This window comes from Ambystoma mexicanum, chromosome 5p (assembly GCF_040938575.1).
Source record: "Ambystoma mexicanum isolate Mex_15411 chromosome 5p, UKY_AmexF1_1, whole genome shotgun sequence".
NCBI classification, from domain to species: domain Eukaryota; kingdom Metazoa; phylum Chordata; class Amphibia; order Caudata; family Ambystomatidae; genus Ambystoma; species Ambystoma mexicanum.
Genome location: NC_090930.1, coordinates 836,136,458 through 836,158,995, shown reverse-complemented (window position 1 = coordinate 836,158,995; position 22,538 = coordinate 836,136,458). Strand labels below are relative to the sequence as shown.

Below are 22,538 nucleotides of genomic sequence, written 5' to 3'. Positions count from 1 at the left end.
TTTTTTTTCAATCATGTAACTCTGTCTACTAAGTCAAAGGCCCTAGTAAGGTCCATTGATGCAATAAACGTTGACCTCGCTCCCTTTCTCATCGTTTGGCCTTGTAAGCAGAGTAGTATGAGACCTTCACAATCAGTTCCACAATTTTTCTTAAAACCAATTTGTTTAATATCAAGAATATGATTATTCAAAATCCACTCTTGAATGTCGGCTAAAACCATTGATGCAAACATTTTAGAATCAAGGTCAGTGATAGCAATCGGCCTGTAGCTTGTTGGGCACATACAGGAGCCTTTTTTTTTTAAATTGGTAATACAATAGAGACCCTCCAAGAGCGAGGAATACTCGTAGTCAACAGCACATCACTGAATAACATAGTTAGAATTCTAGCCCAGTATAATGGATTAAGTTTCAGAATTTTGTTTGAGAGATTGTTAGGTCCCGGAGCCACCAAGTTTTTTGATTTTCTAATGAATCCACTAACTATTTCAACAGAGTTAGCAACAGAGAATGGTTTATTTAGGGCCAAGGATAGAGTGTGCGACCCTACACCCTTTTTGTATATACATGAGAAGTGACTGTCACAAGTCTAGGCGGAGAGTACAGGGCAGAGGCTATCTCTCACTGTATGCAAGTGTATTAAGGGAGATTCCGGAGACAATGCTAAAATACTATTCACAGAGGTATATGTTGATACTCCCAACCAGCCCTTGTCTTGGAGGGGCATGCCAAGGACTGAGTCAAATACCTATTTTCTTCCTGTAACTGTTCTGCGGTCATCAAGTCGGGATTAGCAGAAAACACAGTCCCATCCCGGAGTACTTGGTTTGCCCGAAAAATTTGAAAAATATTTGGCACAGAAATACCCATTCTCTCTGAGGACAGTAGCTTCATTATGGGTAAAAGTCTCAAGTAACTGGGTGCTGGCAGTTTGCTTGGAGGATGTAGGGGTTCCCCAAGGGTTTTTGTTTTTCTTCAGAGGCATCTTGGATCGAACAAGCATTGGCCCAAGGATCAAAATGTGCTTTTGGGTCAGTCAATCTGTCACAAGTCTAGGCGGAGAGTACAGGGCAGAGGCTATCTCTCACTGTATGCAAGTAGATGAAGGGAGATTCCGGAGACAATGCTAGAATATAACAGATTAGAGGTACATACCAAGCTGTTAGTTGAAATAGGTATTCACAGGAACTGCAGGAGCAGGCTGTAAACAAAGAGACAGAGAAAAGGCAAAGACAAGCAAGTACACTGGGCAACTTGGATTGATCAGAAATAAGGGTGTACTGGAATATGATAAGGGGTCTCCAGGGATTAAGGAAAGCCCTTGCGATAGGTACCAGCAGATTACTCTTAACAACAGTCATACAGCAACGTCATGACTTAGGCGTGCCGAGGAAACTGTTGTACTCAGTGCAAGGGTAAACTGAAAGACCATATACTGAGGCAGGTACGACTTCCACGGGCTAGGTGAAGGCAACAGAAGTCTTCCCTTATCTGATCTGAACAAAGACCAACCCAGGGTCACACTGTAAAACGGATTCAAGTGGAGACACCACAGTGGACCAAGATGTATACAAGTAGAAAGCAGCGCTGAAAGAAATAACCAGGTACAGGATAGGACAGGACAGTATATCAGAAGCTAGAACAGGCAGGTTGCAAGGCAAGGAGCCCAGAGGAACATGGCAGAAGGAAGAGGAGTGTGGCAAGACTGCCAGGCAGGGAAGCCCAGAGGAGAAGGACAGAAGGCAGCAGAGTGTGGCAAAGACGTCAGGCGGCAGCCCAGAGGAGCAGGGAGGAAGGCAGCGGAGTGCAGCAGAGCCGTCGGGCTGGAGCCCAGAGGAGCAGGGCGAAAGGCAGCGGAAGGCAGCAGAGCCATCTAGTGGGAGCCCAGCGGAGCAGGGCGGAAGGCAGCGGAGTGTGGCAGAGCCGCCAGGTGGGAGCCCAGAGGAGCAGGGCGGAAGGCAGCGGAGTGCGGCAGAGCCGTCAGGTGGGAGCCCAGAGGAGCAGGGTGGAAGGCAGCGGAGTGTGGCAGAGCCGTCAGGTGGGAGCCCAGAGGTGCAGGGAAGAAGGCTACAGCAGACTGGAGAGGGAGCTATAAGCATCAACAGCAACAGGAATCAAAAGGCCAAAAGAGGATTTCCAGGAAAGGTCAAACACTGGTAACAGGAGCACCAGCACGAACTCCCAGTGAAAGCAGTTGACTGACCACTGCTTCTGTTCAAAGTGAGCTTATAAAGGCCCTCCCAGCCAGCAGGCCAGCAGGGTGGAGCGGATTGCAGACTCTGGCAGCTGTGTTCAATTAAGCCCAGCCCTGGCTTCAGTAGCCTGCAGCAGTAGCAGCAGTGGATTCTACTCAAGTGCTCTCCAGCTCTCTGCAGCCGAGCCTGCAGTAGCTTGGAACAGGTTAATGCAATCAGGCCCTCTGCAGCTTTTAGTAGTTTGCTGCAAACAAATGTATTTAGTATGCCTCCTCCAGTCCTCTGCCTTTTGGACAGCATACATGTCCCAGAATGCATCTGCTGGTTTAACCCAAAAGCCAGAATGGAACATGCAATTAGATTAGTCCAAAACTGCAGCGATAAAACAAGGAAATAAAGGAAGAGGTGCATGTAGCCGTGCTGGGTGGCAGGCGAGCAGGATTGTGACAGTGACCTTCCCAAGCCTCCTCTGTAATAGGATTTACAGTCAAAGTTTTCTGGCAACGTTCGGTATTATTAATAAGGTTCCAAAAATTTGACGAATTATTGTCCCTTAATGAATTCAGCATCAATCCCCCATCTAGTTGCGCTCTTATAATTCTATGGTTAATCAGCCAATGTTTGTATTGCTGTTTGATTTTTTTCCTCTTTTTCAAAAAATCTACATCAAACTTACCCAATCTACAGAGCCTCTGTAACTCTTTCTGCATTAAAGTTTTACGTTCGTGGACCTCAATATCTGTACAATGTCTTTTAATTTTCGCAGGGTTACTCCTAACTACCTGTGACCTCTCCAGGGCATTTGTGTTTATAACAATATAAAGGTACAAAGTTCTTTACAGAATACCTTTTTATCCGTTGGCTCAAGGGAGACCCATCTTATTCCTTTATCATCGACGACGTGTATCTCTGGGCCTTGGAAAAGGACCATTTAATTCGATTCCCTGTAGGATTGATTAGAATACCTTCTTTATAATAAATGGGTACTTGTTGTGTTTTACACGCTATTTCAATAGATAGCATGCAGTGATCACTGACTTGTACTGCTTCAACATCGAAATTAGATGTATTATAATTCAGTTCAGCAGAGAGAAAAATATAATCGATTATTGAAGAAAAACCCCTTGCCTTCCACCTATAGTGATCATTGTGGACCAATTCTAAGCCCCATAAATACCCAAAATGTATCCAGCGCATACCTCTTAATTTCGGGTTCCCAGCCCTCGAAACATAGGAGCTCCTATTTAAGTATAGGACGTCGCCAACCACCCTGTCAACCAAACAGTCAGCATTTACGTCCCCGGCTATCATGATTTGGCCTCCTAAGTTGTCAAATAGCCACAAATCAATATTTTCCCCTAAAATAATCAACTCACTCCCAGTTGAGCATCTGTATGCTCAAGCGGATTTCAATAAACATTATCAATAAGAAGTGGATAGCCGCCACCACTGCCCCCAATCATGAAAGTGACAACCAAAATGTATTGCATACTACCCCAGCCCCCCGTTTTTTTTATATGCACAGATTCTTTGTGAGCCAGCACCAACCCACCCTTTGGGCGTCCCTTAACACTACCTGTTGCACATATTTCGTCCATCGCAAAACCATCCCAGCCCAACTTATCTCGAGCCCAGATCTCCTGTAATAAGACAAAGTCAAAGGTGGAAAGTTTATCAGTCAGGCTTACATTATTCAGTAAATGATATCACCCCCGTGAGTTCCAACTGACTAATCTCCATCAGAGCCCACCTGCTAGAGGGGTTTCCCCAGCTGTTTCAATGTGTTGATCGATTCTCTCAACGAAAGGGCCAACCACCTCCAATCCTGACTATCAGGCTTCTCTTCTCACTTGGTATAATTAGAACCAGCTTTTGTCTCATAGGACACACCGTTCCCAATCTTGGGCCCATTTCTCTGTTTTCGCACAGCAGGGATTGGGGAGGTGAATCTAAACAAATCAAATCCTCTGCTTTGGAGCGATTACGCTTCTTTCATTAGAAGGGATAATACGACAGGTGACGGTATAACCAATCTTACAAAGTCATATCTAAACTTATGGATGAAATCAATCGGCAAAATATCTGATGAGGCGATAAGACTTAGTTCAGGTATGGATGCAAAAGTGAGAGAATAAATGGTCTATTCAAGGGCCGCTGCGCACCCTCATTAAACATTGTGCATAAAATGAGACCAGGAGTTTTGGGATATACAAGTTTTCTTAAATTATTCACACAGTATTCAAACCAAGTTTCCTCCTTCTCAACTCCCCCTTCATGAAGATAAACTAATGGTTCAGTTTTATTCAAGTTTACTTCAACATCAGTGGTTTCACAGAAATGTGACTCATTTCATTTGGTTCATTACTCATAGTCACCGTAGGCTCTTTTAGGCCTTGACTTGAGGCTAAAAACTTCTGAACCACCTGCATCAGTATTTCTTCATTTATACCGCTTTCTATAATCAGTTTGTTAACTGACTAATTTTTGTCAGTTTTCACAGTTGTTTTTACCCCTTTCGTTTGAGGGTTGGGCTTTGGGGCAGAAACTAGAGTGTTATTCATGAAGGGATTGGTATTTGGTTTAACACCATCATTTTGGCTCAAACCTTTATTAACTGTTGAGGACTGCTCTCGGGACCTGGATGAGGCTGGCACAAGGTTAATCTTTGAAGTAAAAGTCCTAATGGCTTCACTTTCATCGACAACCCCTGTTCCCGTCCCGTCCATATTCCCTGTACCACTCAGAGCATCCATCTGGGACTCCTTACTCAGGTCATTTGCTGGATTTTTAAAGATCTCGAAAATGGCATTCAACCCATTCTCAAGAGACTTTCGTTGTTTAACAGTATCTCTTTTTTTTCATTATGTCAAACAGCTGATCCTCACCTTCCAAGTATTCACTTTGCATAGTTTGGTCAATAGAGTACAATTTAGGCTGCAAACCTTTACTCTCGCACATTCAGAGGAACAAGTAGATGGTACAGGGGGTACAGATGATGCCAGTACCTCCCTCTTTTCCTCCTCCATTGTATGTTTAAACCCATAATCTCTTAAAAATGTTTGATGATTTTTTATGTAACTCCAATTTTCTTTTTTGTTTTGTTAATTTTTTTCTTGTTTTTGAGCGGATTTGTTTTTGTTTTTCACTATCTGTTCAAGTATCAATGGCATCCACATCCTTTCATCCGTACCATCCAGGCCCTCAGGCAGTACAATTACATCATTCATGACCCCCTCACGACTGACATTTTCAACCAATGAGTCTGGAATTTTAATCACTTCCCTTGGTAATGCTGTTGCCCAAACATCTTTTCCAACTCCATTCATATCCCACTTGTCCACCTTACATGACTGCTCACCCAGAGCACCCCACGGTGTTGAGGAAATTAGGGCATTGACCAGCCTAGACGGTAACAAAGTGGAATCCTCAGCTAATTTTGTTACGACTTCGGTTTGCTTGCGCAATTCAGCAAGGATTGATCTGTTAAAGATGCCGAGCATCGTTGTGAGCTCGTCTCCCCCTCCCTCCCCATTTTTTCTTCGCCACACACCCCTAAAGTTTTAACCGGAATAGAATTCACAGTCAGGAAAATCATTTGAGTGTCAATAAGGAACAAGTTACTTACTTGTAACTGTTGTTCTCCAGCATGGGTCTGGCATGGATTCACATGCTCATGAATATTCCCCGTCGTCAGGCCGGGAATCCTCGGTATAGTAAAAATCAGTATCAGTTTCGTTTCTGAGTTGTCTTTCTGAGTAGTAACCAATCACTGGTCTCTGGGTCATACTGCCCCCACCCAATGAGTGCCCTCTCCCTAAGCCCCGCCTCTGGCAGCCATTCTCAGATTTGGTAGCACGTAAAGTGGCAGTATGACCAAGTGAAGAGCCGCAGAGAGGTAGGCGGGAGGGTTCGCATGTGAATCCATGCCAGACCCATGCTGGAGAACAACAGTTACAGGTAAGTAACTTGTTCCTTCTCCAGCATGGAGTCTGGCATGGATTCACATGCTCATGAATATAAGAATACATAGCAGTATACACATGCACAACCACGGGAGGTGGCAACAGGCTCAACATTAAGAAATACCAAAACACTCAACATTAAGCATCTCTTACCTCCTCACCAGGCTCACCTTAAGCTAACAGGTTGCACAGCACTGCTTGGCCGACTCTGGACTCCTCCCTGGAGTCCCGATCGATGCAGTAGAATCTCGTGAAGGTGTGTGTCGACCTCCACGTCGCAGCCCTGCAGATGTCAAGCAGGGGCACACCAGAAAGGAACGCTGTGGTAGCAGCGATCGCTGTGGTCGAGTGGGCTCTCGGACGGCCGGGCAGCGGTCAGTTTGCCAACCGGTGACAGTGCATGATGCAGCCGGAGAGCCATCTGGAAATGGAAGCCTTCGAGAGAGCCTTCCCTTGATTCACAGGTCCAAAGTTTACAAACAGCTGTGATGTCTTCCGAAAAATCTTCCTGCGGTCCACGTAGAACTTCAGCGCTCTAGCTACGCCCAGCGAGTGCAGAGTCCTCTCAGCCGGCGACGAAGGCGACAGGAAGAAAACTGGCAACACCAAGGGTTTGTTGAGGTGGAAGTCCGACGGCACCTTGTGCATGAAGGAGGGGTGCGTCCTCAGCACCACCCTCGTGTCATGAAAAGTCAAGTATGGTGGCTTGCAAGATAGGGCCTGGATCTCTCCCACTCGTCGTGCGGAGGTGATGGCCACGAGAAAAGCTGTCTTCCACGACAGAAACTTCAACGGTGCCGAATGCATAGGCTCAAATGGGGCCCCCATGAGCCTGGTCAGCACCACGTTGAGCTCCCACGCCGGGGCAGGGGCCTTCACCGGCGGGAATGATCGGAAACAATCCTTTCATGAATTCCTTCACCAGCCGATGAGACCACAAGGACGCCCGTCCCGTAGTCCTGGTGTATCGTGAGATGGCGGCCAGATGTATTTTGATGGAAGCGTGAGCTAGTCCAGCCTTGTCCAATGACAGTAGGTACGGCAGCACTTGAGGGGCCGTAATCCGCAGCGGGTTAATCTTCTGTGCACGGCACCAGACAGAGAACCTCTTCCATTTATGTCCGTAGCACTTGAGAGTTGAGGACGCCCTGGCCTTTGCAAGAACCTCTCCTCAGTCGGCTGGGATGTCGTACCCTCCAAACTCTAGTGCTGCAGGAGCCAGGCTTGCAAGTTCAGCGACTCTGGGTCATGGTGTAGAATGGCGCCTCCTTCTCTGGAGAGAAGATCCGTGTCCGCCGGCAGCCTGATTGGCGGGGACGTTGACAAGTCCAGAAGGTCCGGGAACCAGATCTGCCTCAGCCACGCCGGTGCGACGAGGATCATCCTGCACCAGGTCTTCTTGAGCTGGTTGATGAGGCGGAGCAGCAACGACAATGGAGGGAACGTGTATAGAAACAGGCCGTCCCAAGGGAACGAGAAAGCATCGCCCATGCTCCTTGGCTGGGGGAACCTGCTGGCGAATCTCTGGCACTTGGAGTTCTTCGCCGTCGCACACAAGTCAATCTGGGGTTTGCCCCATCGCCGGAAGAGTTGATCCACCTGATCCTGGCGCAGTTCCCACTCGTGGCACGAGCGTAGCTCCCAGCTGAGTGAGTCGGCGATGGTGTATTTTATTCCTGCCAGCTGGAAGGGAACCAGAAACATCCCCTGGGCGACGGCCCAGTGACACAGATCCTGGGCCTCCTTGGATAGGGTTGGGGATCTGGTGCCCCCCTGCTTCCGTATGTAGAACATCGTGGTGGTGTTGTCGGTGAAGATCCTCACCACTTTGTCCTTGAGGGACGGGAGGAACGACTTGAGCGCCCAGAACACTGCACAGAGCTCCAAGATGTTGATGTGAAGAGACCTCTCCTCCGGGAGCCAAAGGCCTCTTGCATGGAGATCTCCGGTGTGTGCCCCCCAACCCTCCAGAGAGGCGTCTGTAGTCACCGTCTACTGAAACGCCAGGGTTTGAGAGTCCGTGCCCGTCGTGAGGTGAGCCCGGGTGCCCCACCATAGGATCGCCCGACGGAACTCCTCGTCGAGGGGGATCCTGTCCTCGAAGCAGCCCCCCGCCTGAAACCAGCGGGCGTTGAGGAACTCCTGCAGCGGACGCATCCGAAGTCTGCAAAGGGGTACAAGGTAGATGCATGAGGACATCATCCCGAGGAGGGACTTGATGGACCTCACCCTGGCCACGTCCGTGGCTAACAGTCGCCGTACCTTGCCCAGGATGGTATTGGTCCTCTCCTCTGAAGGGGAGGCCAATTGCTTCACTGTATCGAGCTTCGCCCCCAAAAACAGTGCTACTTGCGACGGAACCAGGTGGGATTTGGGGTTGGCCGACTTGATGGAGAACCCCAGCTCCGTGAGCAACCGGACCGTCCTCGCCGTATGATCGATGGCGAGTTCCCTTGACCTTGCCTGGATTAGCCAGTCGTCCAGGTAGGGGTAGACGTGGATCCCCAGCAGGCGCAGCCGCGCGGCCACTGGTGCCAGGCACTTGGTGAAAACCCTGGGTGGTGACTTTAATCCGAACGGTAGGGCTCTGAATTGGTAGTGGCGTCCTTGAACCACGAACCTGAGGAACTTCCTGTGCCTTCTTAGAATGGGGATGTGGAAGTAAGCATCCTCCAGGTCCAGCGACGACAGGAAGTTGCCTTCCTCCAGCTGTCCCAGCACGTGCTGGAGGGTGAGCATCCTGAATTTCTGTGCCTTAATGTACTTGTTTAAGCGGCGCAGGTCCAGGATGGGGCGCCAACCGCCTGTCTTCTTCCTGACGAGGAAGTACCTTGAGTACACTCCGGAGCCCCGGAGCCTTCTGGGGACGAACTCGATGGCACCTTTCTTGAGCATCACCCTTACCTCCAACAGCAGTTGAGGGACGTGATTTTCCTTCCTGGCCACGGGAGGAATGCGAGGGCACTTCTTTTGGAATTCCAGCAAGTTCTTTTGGCCAGGGTGTCCAACACCCAACGGTCGGTGGAGATGGACTCCCACATGCCGACGAATTCGTCAGCCGGCCTCCCACCGGGGTGCTTCGGTGGGGGCCTGACAACACGGACGGGTCATTCTTGCTTGGAGGCGGCCTTGCCGCCTTGGCCTCCTCGGCGACGACGGCGGGAACCCCCTTGTTTGCTGCGACCTCTGTAGGCCTCCTGGGAAGAGGAGCGGGCCGCCTGGCGGTAGGTGGAGGAGCCACCGCTGCATTCTTTGGAGGCACCCTGTCTGCCTCCAGAGCTCTGAAAGGGCTGTCGCTGCTGAAGCACCCATAGGGCCCGGGCCGTCTCCGAGTCGGTCTTGATGGCCTGTAGAGACTCATCCACTGCCTTACCAAAGAGGTTGTTGCCGTCGAACGGCATGTCCAACACTCTGGTCTGGACATCCTGGCGAAAGTCTGTCGCCTTGAGCCATCCTTGTCGTCAGAGGCAAACTCTGTTGCCCAGTTGGCGAAATCCGGTATCGGCAATGTCCGTTGCCACCGTAATGGCGTGATCCGACGCCACCTCGCCCTCCTGCAGAATCTCTAGGGCCTCCGCGCTTTTGTCATCCGGCAGGAAATCTAGCAGGGGAGCAATCTTGAACCAGAGCTCCCTGTCGTAGTGGGCCACGATCGCTAAGGCATTGGCTGCCTTAATCGTCGTCGCCGCCGACGAGATGACTTGTCGTCCCATAGAGTCCAACTTCTTACCCTCGCTGTCTGGCGGGGAGGTGGAAGTTGAAGCCGCCGCGCCCTGCTGCCTTCTTCTTAGCCGCTGCTGAGACGACCGAGTCCGGCGTGGGCTGGGCCCTGAGGCACAAGGGGGCGGCATCGGGGACTCTGTACTTCTTCTCGGTGGGTGTAGTGGCAGGGCTCTTGAGGACAGCAAGCCCCTCGTCCCAGATGTCGTCGAGTAAAGGCACCGCGAGGACCGTCTTCCTCTTAGCCTCTCGTCGCTGGTACAGAAACCCCTCCTTTTTCTGTTCTTCAGGGCAGAGCTGGAAGAGCTCGGATGCCCTGGTTATCATGGCGTGGAAAGAGCCCACCTCGTCGGCTGGGGACGCCCGCGGGGGAGGCGACGACGGGATGTCCGCTGTGTCATCGCCGCCGTCGTCGTCCGTCCCCGTATCCTCTCCCGGCGAGGGGGATGAGGGGTCCGCCGGTCTCGCAGGCACGAAGGGCGGAGCAGGGTGGACTATTCTCCGCTTGTTCAGAGGGCTTCCCGACGGGCCTGGTTCTGGCTCCTCCGTCGGGGTGCGTGGTAATCTCGTCCTTATCTCGGTACATAAGGATTGGATTGCCAACAAAATGGCCACCAAGCTATCCTGGGGCTCGGGCAATGGCTGCGACGGACGGGATGGCCGCTCCCGTGGGCCCTGTTCGTCGTCCTCGTCGCTATCATCGATCAGGTCAGTAGGGACCGTCCCCTGGGATCAAACCTTCTCGAACCTCTCGTTGAGGTTTATGAACCTCTCGTTGAGGCCTATGGACCTTTCGTTGAGGCCCCTCTCGGTCTCCACCAGTTCCTCCTCAGAGGCTTATTCCGAGTCTGTAACGGCCACTGCCCCCCCCTCTTTTTCAGCCGGGGGTTTCACGGGGGTCTTAGCGATGGGCTGGAAAGAGGATTCCCTCCGCAGCGGCAGGGATACTCTGGGCCCAGAGGCCGTTTCCATTGGTGTAGTCTCAGCAGGCTCTGCCGGGGTCGCAGAGACCACTTCAGTAGAGGCCTTAGCCGGGTGGATCAAGGCCCTGACCACCTTAGGTGCGTCCTGGGCCTTCACCTTGGGGGGAGGGTCAACGCCTCGCTCCCCCTTCGAGATCGACCAGGGCCTACCCGGGTTCTCGGACTTCCTCTTCCCCGACCCAGAGCGCTGGCTCGTGGTCGAACGTGCCGGGGAAGTAGCGCCCTGCTTGCCAACCGAAGAGCCCGACCTTTCGGCGCTCCCGGAGCCTGCGGACTCGCAGTGCTTGGCCTTCTGTTGCCGGGGCGCCCTCAAAGGACTTAGAAGCCCGCTCAGACTTCTTCTTCGCCTTCTCACTTGCTGTGCCCTTCTCCAGCCAGGTGGCGAAGCAGGAACGACGATCTTGTTTGGTCCGTTCTGAAAGGTTCTTGCAGAACGCACAGTCCTTCTCCACGTGCGTCTTGTCCCCATGGAGGCAGTAGAGACATCGCGAATGCTCGTCCTCCTTGAAAACGTTATATAATCCGCATCCAGGGCAGTTCCTGAACAGCTTGGATCCGGGCGTCGAGCTCCCTTTGTTCTGGGCCATGTCTTGAGGTAGGCCGCAGATCTTCCGAAATCCTGCAAGAAGTGTAAACTCGACGAAAACTTCACCCTTGAGGGGCGTAGAAGAATTCCGAAACGGGTCCCCATTATCGGAAGTAGAAACGGAGGAGCTTGTGGCTCGATTAAACCGAAAAAATGAGAAGTTCTCCTGAAAAAACGTGAAAACGCAGTAAAAAAACTCAAGAGCTAAACACGAGGACTCCCAACACTTGAGCGTGCAATAAAAATCTGAGGATGGATGCCAGAGGCGGGGCTTAGGGAGAGGGCAGTCATTGGCTGGGGGCAGTATGACCCAGAGACCAGTGATTGGTTACTACTAAGAAAGACAGATCAGAAACGAAAATGATACTGATTTTTTCTATACCGAGGATTCCCGGCCTGACGACGGGAAATATTCATGAGCATGTGAATCCATGCCAGACCCCATGCTGGAGAAAAGATTCATCTTTACTATAGTCACCTGAAGATATAGGGTCATGTGATGGCAAAAGACAGTAGGGGTTGATAATTTACATTCTCTATTGGCAAATCCTCCACAAATAGAGGTTGCAAGGTGTCCCCAAACTCTTCATTAATCCTCAGTGCTGCCGAGCAGTCCTGTGAAAACTGCAAGACCTCCTCCTCCTCTGCACCCGGTAGGGGAAAGGGGAGCGCCGCATCCCGTGCCAAACAAGCCCGCCACGTGCTAACCGCAGCAAAGAAGTCAGCCCCTGGCTCTTTGCTAAGAGATGGCATTTTATTTCTTCTCATACCTCCAAACCGAGTTCACCCAGAGGGACTGTTATAATGATCAAATATTATTTAGACCTCAAGAAATACACTGAGTTGACACACTGTTTCCAATGTATTTAAATATAGCTCACAGCTCCAGAGGGTAATTCCCTTTCCCTGGATTACTCTTTACTTAATAACAGTTCTCAGAGTTCCTTTATATCAATAGAAGGAGTATAAAAAATACTGCATGGTGTACTCTCCAGCCAGGCTTCCTCTTACTCTGGATATGTTTTATTCACAATCCTTGGTGATCTCTTGATATCTTTTTGTCAGGATTCTCTCATATAACATTGTCGAATTTGACCTTGCATGGAAAGCCCTCTTGCATTTTAAACAAACACGTCTGACTTGCAAATGCCTTGTGCACTCTCCTGCCAGGCCTTTTTTTGCATGTTAACCACTTGTTTTCATATTCTCAAACACTTGTACTTTACAATGCCTCTATATACTTGTACCTGGAAATGTCTGGTACACTCTTTTGCCAGGTCTTCACACTTATTTTGATATATTTTAAAATGCCCGGTATACTCTCCCACCAGGACTTCCTGCGGTTGTACAACACACACTTGCAAACTTTGACAGTCTCCTGTTATGACCCTATTCAATCTCTTTAATTTATTTGGCACATTTTGTTCTGTCTCATTCAGCTTATTTGCTTCGGTTTCCTTTCTGCACCATTGTTTGAATAGAATGCACACTTGAAATTATATGGCACCTTTCTTTCCATTTCATTCATGCCATTCAATTTGGTTTCCATTCGGCACCCTTGTTTGCATATCCAGGTGTCCCCTTTCCTCGGACAGACCCACCGCGTTGTTGCAATGGAGATAGCTTCTCCCACTCTAAACCGCCAATGGCCTGCAGGCATTGTGGTGTCCTCTCTGGGGCTTGCTGCCTCTGCTGCATGGTTCCAGTCCTGCTTGTGTATCTTGTGCACCTGCCACATGTCTTCCTAGAGACCCATAGCGCAGAGGCTGCTCTCCGGTACAGCTGCACCTCAGGACGCCATCTTCTTCACCCCGGCATTTCCGCAGTTTACGAGCTGGGCAGTCTTCTTCCTCTGGTTCCTCTCTTCAGCCGGTTGGTTCCACGGATTTCACTTCTAGCTGGCAGTACCAATGTCAGTAACAACATGCCATTAAGGCCTGGGGGTCTGAGGAAGCACGCTTCAAGAGAAAAAGAGGATGTGATTTCCTCTGTTGATGTCAACAGGTTTCCCTGAGAGCTACCTCCCCCAGGTGGTCCGCCCTCTTACAGCCGCCCCCGGGGTCAGGATCAGGTAGCAGCTGCCATCCCCTGGCCACAATGGGGGTTGTGGGAGGGTTCTACCAGGGAAAGAAGGAAAGAAGTGAGGACATCCTTGAGTTCATCATAGAATGTAACAGAAAAAAAGGTGATGCAGGACTGAGCCCCAGCTGGGCTCTACTTTGACAAATGCACTTGAGCTGAGCCAGAGCCAGGCATTTCTTTCTAGACAGGCTTGAGCTGCCACTGGCTCCCCGGTATTCTCCAAAAAGTACAAAATTAAAATGCTGAATGGGCATTTACTGCGCATTCGGCATGAGCAAAAAAACAAATCCCATAATGCGAACATAGGTTCAGGGGTTGCGGGGGTGCCCCCTGCTTCCATTACATGGAAAGTGAGGGACAATAAAAAAAACTGACCATGCGGTGGAAGTTCCTATCCATAATTGGGAGAAGGAACTGACGTCGCAGGGACATCATTTTGTATAATGTCCACAATATTACCAAATGTTGGGTACAGTTAATCTTTTTAGTAAAATGTTCTGTGCTGTGTATTAAGTGCAGCAACCTTTTGAATATATTGTGTCAGCCAAAATGCTGCCCGCACATATGCCAAAGGCTTACGATGTAAAGAGCAAAGCTATCACTCAAGTTAAATTAATTATAAGAGTTCAGGCATCACACGAGAGTTATGCATATAATTGAAAGAAGCTCATGCCTCAGATATTCCCCATTGCACTCCCGCCAGAATACACAATTGTATGTGCAGTTTGTCTCTACTATCCACATCCCAAACCCAGAATACTTCATGAGAGGCATGAAAAAAAGTTTGAATCCGAAACATTACTGTCTGTCATGTCCACAAGAATGACGACGTGTCAAAAAATCAGGACAAAGTACATTCCAAAAACATGAAAATCAAATAATGTAAATTACAAATATTACATGCTTGCCAAAGTATAAAGAATTTCCCCTCACAATGACAAACAAATGCTCCCCAATTTAAGATGAATTGTCCTGTATGTGCATCAACTGAAAGAACATGAAAAATTAAACCAGCCGATTAATTCCCAAAATTATTTGATGTGAACATCAATGCCCAATTTGTATGAACAGACCAGAGAATAACCCAAGTCAAATTCAACCCAAATCATATGAAAATGTTTTGGCAGCTTATACCAATATTACATGGGCAAGATAGCTCAGCAAGGTAAGTGCTCGTTTTAGAGATCATTTTACAATATGCAGTCACAGCTTTCAGCTTTGCCAAGGTGACTTAACTCTCCATCCTCACGAGATCAATATCTTCAGTGTCAATACATTATGAAATAACAATAGCATATTCAGAATATTACCACCAACGTGTATAACCAGTTTACCCAATTGAGTACATTCCAAGTTTATGCGATTATAGTGTTTCATCTCCCAGAAAATCCCAGTGTATATCCAATTCGACATTTCTAGTAAACTTGACAAACCCAGTAGTCTCCAATTGAGATAACGACAGAATAGGTCCAGTTTGGACAGACCCAGAAGGCTCCTAGTTTGCAAAATCCTAGAAGAGTCCCAGTTTGACTTTCCATGTTAGTAAAATACTAGTATATTCCGTTTTGACCATCACAGTATATTCCCAGTTTGTCTAATCCCAGTATATTTCACCGTCTCACTATATTGCCAGTTAAGTGAACCCAGTATATTCACAGTTTGCGTATTTACAGTATATCCTCTCTTCGAAAATCTCAGTGTATATCCAAGTTGACAATTCCAGTACACTAGACAAACTCGGAAGTCTCAAAGTTTGATAACCGCAGTATATTCCCCATTTGCACAATCAAAATGTGTGCCCAGTTCAACAACACAAGCAGGCACTCAGTTTTAATAATCGTAAAAGACTCCCAGTTGACTTTCCATGTTTGCCGGACCAGGAGGAAAGCTCAGGGGAAACGTGTTTGTCTTGTAAGCAAGACAACACAGAGCAACACAGTTTTGAATCCCAGTCCTGCACTTAGAACAGTATTTAATACATTATAAACGATGATTTAATTCATTAATTAATTGGCAAAAAACTACTAGATTCCTGTTTGACTTTAAAAAATTATTATATATTTTTATATTGAAAAGCTAGCTCTGGAGCACTGTACAGGCGATACACCAAAACGTTGAAAACGACACATTAACAAAGCATTAAGTAAACATTAGGAATAATGATCATAGATATGCGGATGGGTTGTGCACAAGATAGCCCGAATATAGGTTGGGGAGACAACCTACAGATTTGGGCCTAGGGTGCCGAAGCCAGGAAGGAAAATGGGGAACCCCATGCTTTTCCGAAAAGAAGACACCCGTGGGAATCCACAGAGGTCTGACTTGCGCGAATCGCCCCATAAATATGGGGTACCCTGTTTTCCTTCGTGGCTTCGACACCCTAGGCCCAAATCTGTAGGTTGTCTCCCCAAACCCTCTGGGGGTTACCAGTGGTTTAGCCTTTTCCCTTTCGTGTTTCTCTAGGTGGCCAGAGTGAAATGTCTGAAAATTTCGGCGACATTTCCCTCTGCCCACTCACCGAAACACGCCGCCAACAACAGATGTCATACCTTCTTGCGTTCCCACAGGGGTCCTGACGAAAACAGTACCTCACATGTATGGATGCACCTAACTCGGCACAAAGGTAAAAGGCTAACCCACTGATAAACCCAAGCCTTTTGGCAAAGCAGATTTTGCTCATGTGGACAACCTACAGATTTGGGCCTAGGGTGTTGAAGCCACCAAGGAAAACAGAGAACCCCATACATTTCCGAAGAAAAGACACCCGTGGGCACCCCCCTTTTCACTAAAAACATCCATGGTGGTTTAGTGACCCCCACACCCACCCAAAACAAAAGTTTGAAAATCTCCTTTTCATGCCACCCTATGGACTCACTGGTCCTGACCTGTGCCCATGCCCAGTGGATCCAGGGCTGAACGGTTGAGTCACCAAATAGGCTCACTGGATGTGGCTTGAGGCCATGCTGATTGTAATAATATACAATAGCGAATCCACAAAATCTACACCAAAATCTGGTGGGCACTTGGCCCAAATTCTCCTAACCTTTTCTCTCCCTTGGTGGTCTCCCCCTCCCCAACAAACTCCTTCCTTCCTCCTGTATCACCCCTTCTACATCTCCCTCGATTGATTGTATTTTCTTCTTCTCCAAATTACTCCTCCCCTTCTCCTGTATCATCGCCTCTCCTCCTCTTTTGAATGATGAGCTCCCCATTGTTTCCAAACTTCTCTTCTGCTTTGCCTGCACTTTTTCATTCCTGTCACTTTCCTCCTTACCACTCCTAGATAAACACATAAGGAACCTGCTGTGCTCTTACAATTGACAGCTGGTTGGGATTGGTAGGTGAGTGTTGCAATTGGTGCTTGCTAAAAAGGACTACAACTCCACCACCTGTGTTTGATGGGTGAGCAGAAATAGGTGTGCGCCCCACTTGCTGAGACTTAATCAAGCACAGCCACCAGCGTTGATTCAGTTAGCCCAGGACTGTGTTTGGTTTTGTCTGGTTAGCGCACATTCGTGGGGGGACTTCTCCAGCTATGATGGCTAGGCAAGCAAGCCAATGCACAAGTGCTGCTTTAGCATGGCAGGTATTTTGTGAGCCATGTTTCTACATATTTGTGATGTTCAATAATGAACTCATGCAGAAAAGATATTTTTTGTACATCGCCAGTCGATTTCTACCGGGTATTAATGCAGCCCTATGGTAAAGCCTAAAGTCATAACACTTGACCGACCCTGAACGGGATAGTGCATCAAAATAGTGGACACTAAAATGGAGTCATCCGGGATGTCAGAATCCTTAGATCGATCCTGAACGGGAAGAGTATGTCAAAATAATGGACACTTAAAGGGAGTCCTCCATGATGGAAGCATGAGTAGAATTTCCCGTAGGTACTGAGTAGACTGATGAAGCTTCAAGTATCACAGGATAACCCCATGGATGGGTTAGTCAACATATGCATATGAGGAAAGGTACATATATTATCACATGGTTCATATCTACCTTCTACTAAGTAATCTGCATAGTGATGTGCAGTTCAAGCAATGTTCCTCGAATATAAAATTTAGGTGTAGTATACCATACTTGTGATATGTATATCTGGTGATGCAGCAGCTAATTTGTCCCGTCTTATTATGTCAACATGGTTTAGTGTGGAGACAGTTGGCCCCACTCTCTTTTGAAGAACCAAAATAGATGAGAAAATGCAGTACTATAAGTAAGGTCCTAAGTAGAATTCCTCATTCATGCCCAAGGGGCTGATGGAGTCAAGCAGATAAATATAGAAGAGATCTCTCTGTGGGATTCTCTTTTGTAGATCACCTCCCCTGTCTACAGTGCGCCTGGCTTCTTTGAAGTGTCGGTAAGCGGGTGATCTGCTATTTTCTGTCCTGATGTTAGACGTATGTTCCGTCCATCGGTCTTCGGCACGTCTGATGGTTTGACCCACGTAGTGCATATGCCACAAGGGCACTTCAGAGCATAAATCACACTTTTTGTGTTGCAAGTTGTAAAGTAACGTAGTTTGATCTTCTTCCCCATGTTCGGGCGACAAATGGGGTCCCGGTTGATGATATTCGAACAATGTTGGCAAATGAGGCATGGGAATGTGCCCGATTTCTGTTTGTGTAGTGCTTTGACCAATGAGTCTCTGAGATTCGTCCTCTTTTGTATGCCATCATCAGTGGTTTGGGTTTTTTTTTTCTTCAAATAAGGGTCCAATTTGACATAGTTCCAATTTTTCTTGATAGTTCTTGCAACTTGATGGCTCTGTGCCGAGAATCTTTAAGTGTGTATGAATCTGTTTCTTTCCATTTTGGGTTTAGTTCGTAGGAGATCGCTTCTCTGATGGCTTTCCACTTGTGTGAGGGAATCAGCACTATATATGGAGGTGTCAAAATTGATGCGCCTCAAGATGCACACCAGGGTACACAACAATAGTGATGAATGACAATTTTTCTGAAAATAATTCGATATCTAAATCTCTATAAATATTGTTAGTATCCATCTACTAACCCCACACTGTGAGGGGTCATTTTGAGTTGGGCACTTACAGTAAAAACGCCAGTATTTGCCAAATACTGTATGACTGTTATTACCTTTTGCCAAATTCAGGGGTGAGTAGGGAAATACCTCTGAATTACTGCCATGGAAACCACAGGAGGTATTATGAGCTGGATTTCCAAAACGGAAATCAGCACACTTTTATCCCCAACCCAGAAATGGATGTAAACATTATAAATTGCCCCCAAAAACATTTCAAACTTCACTGTACAGAAGACAAGCACACGTGCTTTCCCGCATTGCAGTGAAACGCTTTTCTAATGGACCCCTGCAAGGGGGAGAAAAGTTGAACATCTCCAATGCCCGCTCTCAACATCTCAACCACGTAATGCATAGAAGGGTCACAATTGGGCATTTTGTGCTTTACATTTTTTTTTACAGTAGTGGTATAAACCACTGCTGTACATTTTCCATTTGCACCACCCCCGTGGTTAACATTGTTGCAAGTTGAACTGTGGCAATATGTTGAAAGTTTACAATGTCCTGGATCAACACTTGTAATGGTGTGAGTGTGAGCGGGTGGGGTAAAGTCATCAACTGTGGGTCTCTTAATGACAGCAAGAAAGATCCCAAGGTCCTCAAGCAAACTACCAGAGGTCAGTCGATTGGTCAGTCAGTCTCTATCTCTCTCTCTCTCTCTCTCTCTCTCTATCTCTCTCTCTCTCTCTCTCTCTCTCTCTCAGAATGGGACTCACCTGTTAAGGTTCTTTTGGTCAAGGAGCATAGCCTCTTGGATACACTCCCGAGCTTTGATGTTATCTTCAGTAAGGAGGTTAAAGATTCCGTAATCAAGCCAATGCTCAATACTCTGCCGATCACGAGCTAGTCTCTAAAAGAAGGACATTAAAGACAAGGTTACCATTGGAAGGGATAACAACATCTTGGGAAAGCTATGCAGGCTCAGTTTAATTAACAAAAACATCAATAAAGAAAATCAACAGTGCCCACAGCAACCATGTAGATATCAGCAGAGGGACAGCAAAAATGCCCCATCCATTTTACTAACAACCAGAAACAGAAGAAACACAAGAGAGAGAGAGCCGCCAGCAAGCTCACAATTATTCATAAAAATGAGAGCATCATACAGCCAGAAGTGCCAATAAACATCATAGGTCAATCCACACTTAGACTGAGGAATTCTAGGACAAGTGAAAGAGGAGAGTATTTATTATACTTAACTCACTATGGTTCAACTGTCAGCATCAAACCAAATTTGCAACAGAAACGACATGTTCCAGTCAAACAAGGAGATCTCAGTTTCCCCAGAAATGTGCACAAATGTCTCTAGCCCAATCCAGTGCAGTTAGGCCCCATGATCTTGCTTCCTTCCTTAGCCATCTCCTCTTTTCTTCCTGCTTTTTCAGCAAGGTAATTGTGTTTTTGTATGCTCTGTATACACATGACTTTTCATAATGTATTCAATACTTCTAAGCATTTCTGACCTTGCATTTTCCATGCCCATTGGTGGTTGGGTTTTGATTGCCTTCTTTTTGCTTTCAAGAGCTTTGTTCTTCTCGAACTCTTGATCATTCATTTACTTTACGGGGGTTTTTTACAACACCTCACCCTGCATACATTGGAGATCACCCACCCTTAGGGACTGTTTTTTCCTTAAAGTCTTTTTATTAATTTTCAACAAGTTGAATAAACATCCCGTCAGTCTTACATATCTTTACCAGTTCCCCTGCTCTCTCTGACCCTCCCTTCCCTCCTCTGCCTCCTTCCACAGGCAAGGACAGACATGCAACATGGATGAGTAGTAGAAGAAGATCATCAAGCAGCTCAACATACATCTACCAGTTTCAAGCGATGTGGGCACCATTGGGCTCTAATGTGTTCCTTTATAAAGGCAAGGATTTTCCCCCAGTCTGTAGCAAACCGAGCTAAGGTATTGTTCATCGCATATGGTGCCCACTCAAGTACCACAAACTCCCAGATTTTACATAGCAGTCCTGCAGTATGGGAATGTCAGCCCCATTCCAACACTGAGCTATAAGGAGCATTGCTTCCAAAGCGAGCAACGCTCTGCCCTTCCTCTGACCCCTAGGTTCCTCCCCTGGGTCCCACCATCCAAGCCCAATATCACCTGCTGTGGGGGCGCCCTTGCAGCCTTCCCGAAAACCTCAACCTGTGCCTCTTGCACTTCTTTCCAAAATGGTACAATTTCAGGGCATCTCCCCCATGTATGGGACCAGTAACCATTCCCCCGGATCCCCGCCAACATGCCTTCGATGACTCTGGGTATTTTCTGTGGAGGAGGACTGGCGTGTAGGGTCACCAGAAAATGTGTTTGTACCAACACTCCTGTAGCTGAGATGCCTTAACCACCTTGGGTACCAATGACCACAGCCTTTCCCAATCACTTTTCTCCATTTCTGTCCTGATTGTCCTCTCCCAGCACTCCATGTAAGGACACGCTGCTCGGAGGTTGGCTGCAGCCAACATTTTGTAAAGACCTGAGATAAGGCCCCTTTTGTTTGACATCATGTATCTTAATGTATTTTTCAAACTGAGTGAACTGGTGCGTTGCTGTTGCCTTGACAACTGGATCCAGCAGCCAGTGCCTCTTCTGAAAATAACAGAGCCTTTTGTTTTCCCCCACCTCAAACCATTGTTTATACTTGTGAAAAGATTGTATAGTGAGGCCCTGAAACATATCCCGGATTACATAGCATTCCCATTTTTGCCATTCCCGTTGAGAAGTCTGGATTATTAAATAGCAGGTAAAAGAGGGATGGAAATGGTGTAATCCCATACGTCTTAGCTAGTTTGTCCCATGTGTCAGCCACCAGCGTCGTTATAGAGCGGAGGTACAGGTGCCATGGCCTGTGTTGGCACAGGAGACACAGACCTTTCTCAAGTCCTGTCTCGCCACAGCCCGATCCATTGCTGCCCATACCCTTCTCCTGCTTGCCGAGAGCCATTCCCTTATGATACGGATCCGGGACGCCTCATAATATTGCTGGAAATTTGGAAAAGCCAGTCCTCCTTCCCATCTACAGGACATCAAAAGGCCCGGTTAAGCCGTGGGCATTTAACTACCAAGACTAAATGACCTGTTATTGTGTCCCCAGATCATGGTGGGAAAAGCTGTTAGGCAGTGCCTGAAACCCTTAGGGAATTTTAAATAATGGTTCTGAATGATTCTACTTGAGGAGCTCAGATATCACAGGAACATTGGTGTTTTGGTCCAGTTTTTCACCTTGCCCTCTCTACAGTGCGAGGATCCCATGGGAGCTAAGAGCAATAATTAAGCTTTTCTGCAGCTCCATCAGGACATGCTCTTCTCCAGCCCATTCAGCCCACTCAGTCCGCTGCACACAATTAGCAGGTTATGTGCTAGGCACCTCCACTCACAAGTTACTTTTAGGAGGTGGGAAATTTACAGAGTTGAGCCCAAGGTGCAGTAGCATTCCTCACGCGTACTCCACATGCAGCTGCTTTATTTTTATCATGATGATCATCATACAGACTTTATTACGGAACTTCAGTCCATAAAAGTCAAACATCAATAAAAACATAGGAAATGTATCCAGCAATCTTCTTTAACACCACATTTCAATCTAATAAACATTTACACAAGATCAAAAACAAATAAAATCAGAAAAACTGGTTAATAAACAAATATTTTATGTACAATGTTTTGCTGTGTTCTAGATTATTAAAAACGTTTCACAAATATTCCAAACAAATTACTTACCAACATCACTGATACAGATTCAGTTACATTTAAATTAAAAATATAATCCAACATTAAAATTCAAATTACAGATACAAAACATTAAAAATAAACTCTCAGTTCTATAACTAATTTAATCTATATCCTGAAAATATAGTTTCTCCTAATAATTTATTTTTTACTATTACTCTAATCAAAGCAATTATCAATGCAATTTGCGTACCATTTAATAGTCATTGCCAAAATATCTCAGAATTAATAAAACAAGAA

The 22,538-nt window shown here is 47.1% G+C and overlaps 1 protein-coding gene across 3 annotated transcripts in view; it reads right to left on the bottom strand.

Annotated features, from left to right (window-relative positions):
• The window catches only part of CFAP70 (cilia and flagella associated protein 70), a 1,359,754-nt gene that overhangs the window by 610,896 nt on the left and 726,320 nt on the right, over window positions 1-22,538 (bottom strand). For all 3 annotated transcript variants that reach the window (XM_069613256.1, XM_069613257.1, XM_069613258.1), the window contains exon 18: window positions 19,285-19,418. In XM_069613256.1, coding sequence (XP_069469357.1) covers window positions 19,285-19,418 — 134 coding nt within the window. The remainder of the gene's footprint in view (window positions 1-19,284; window positions 19,419-22,538) is intronic.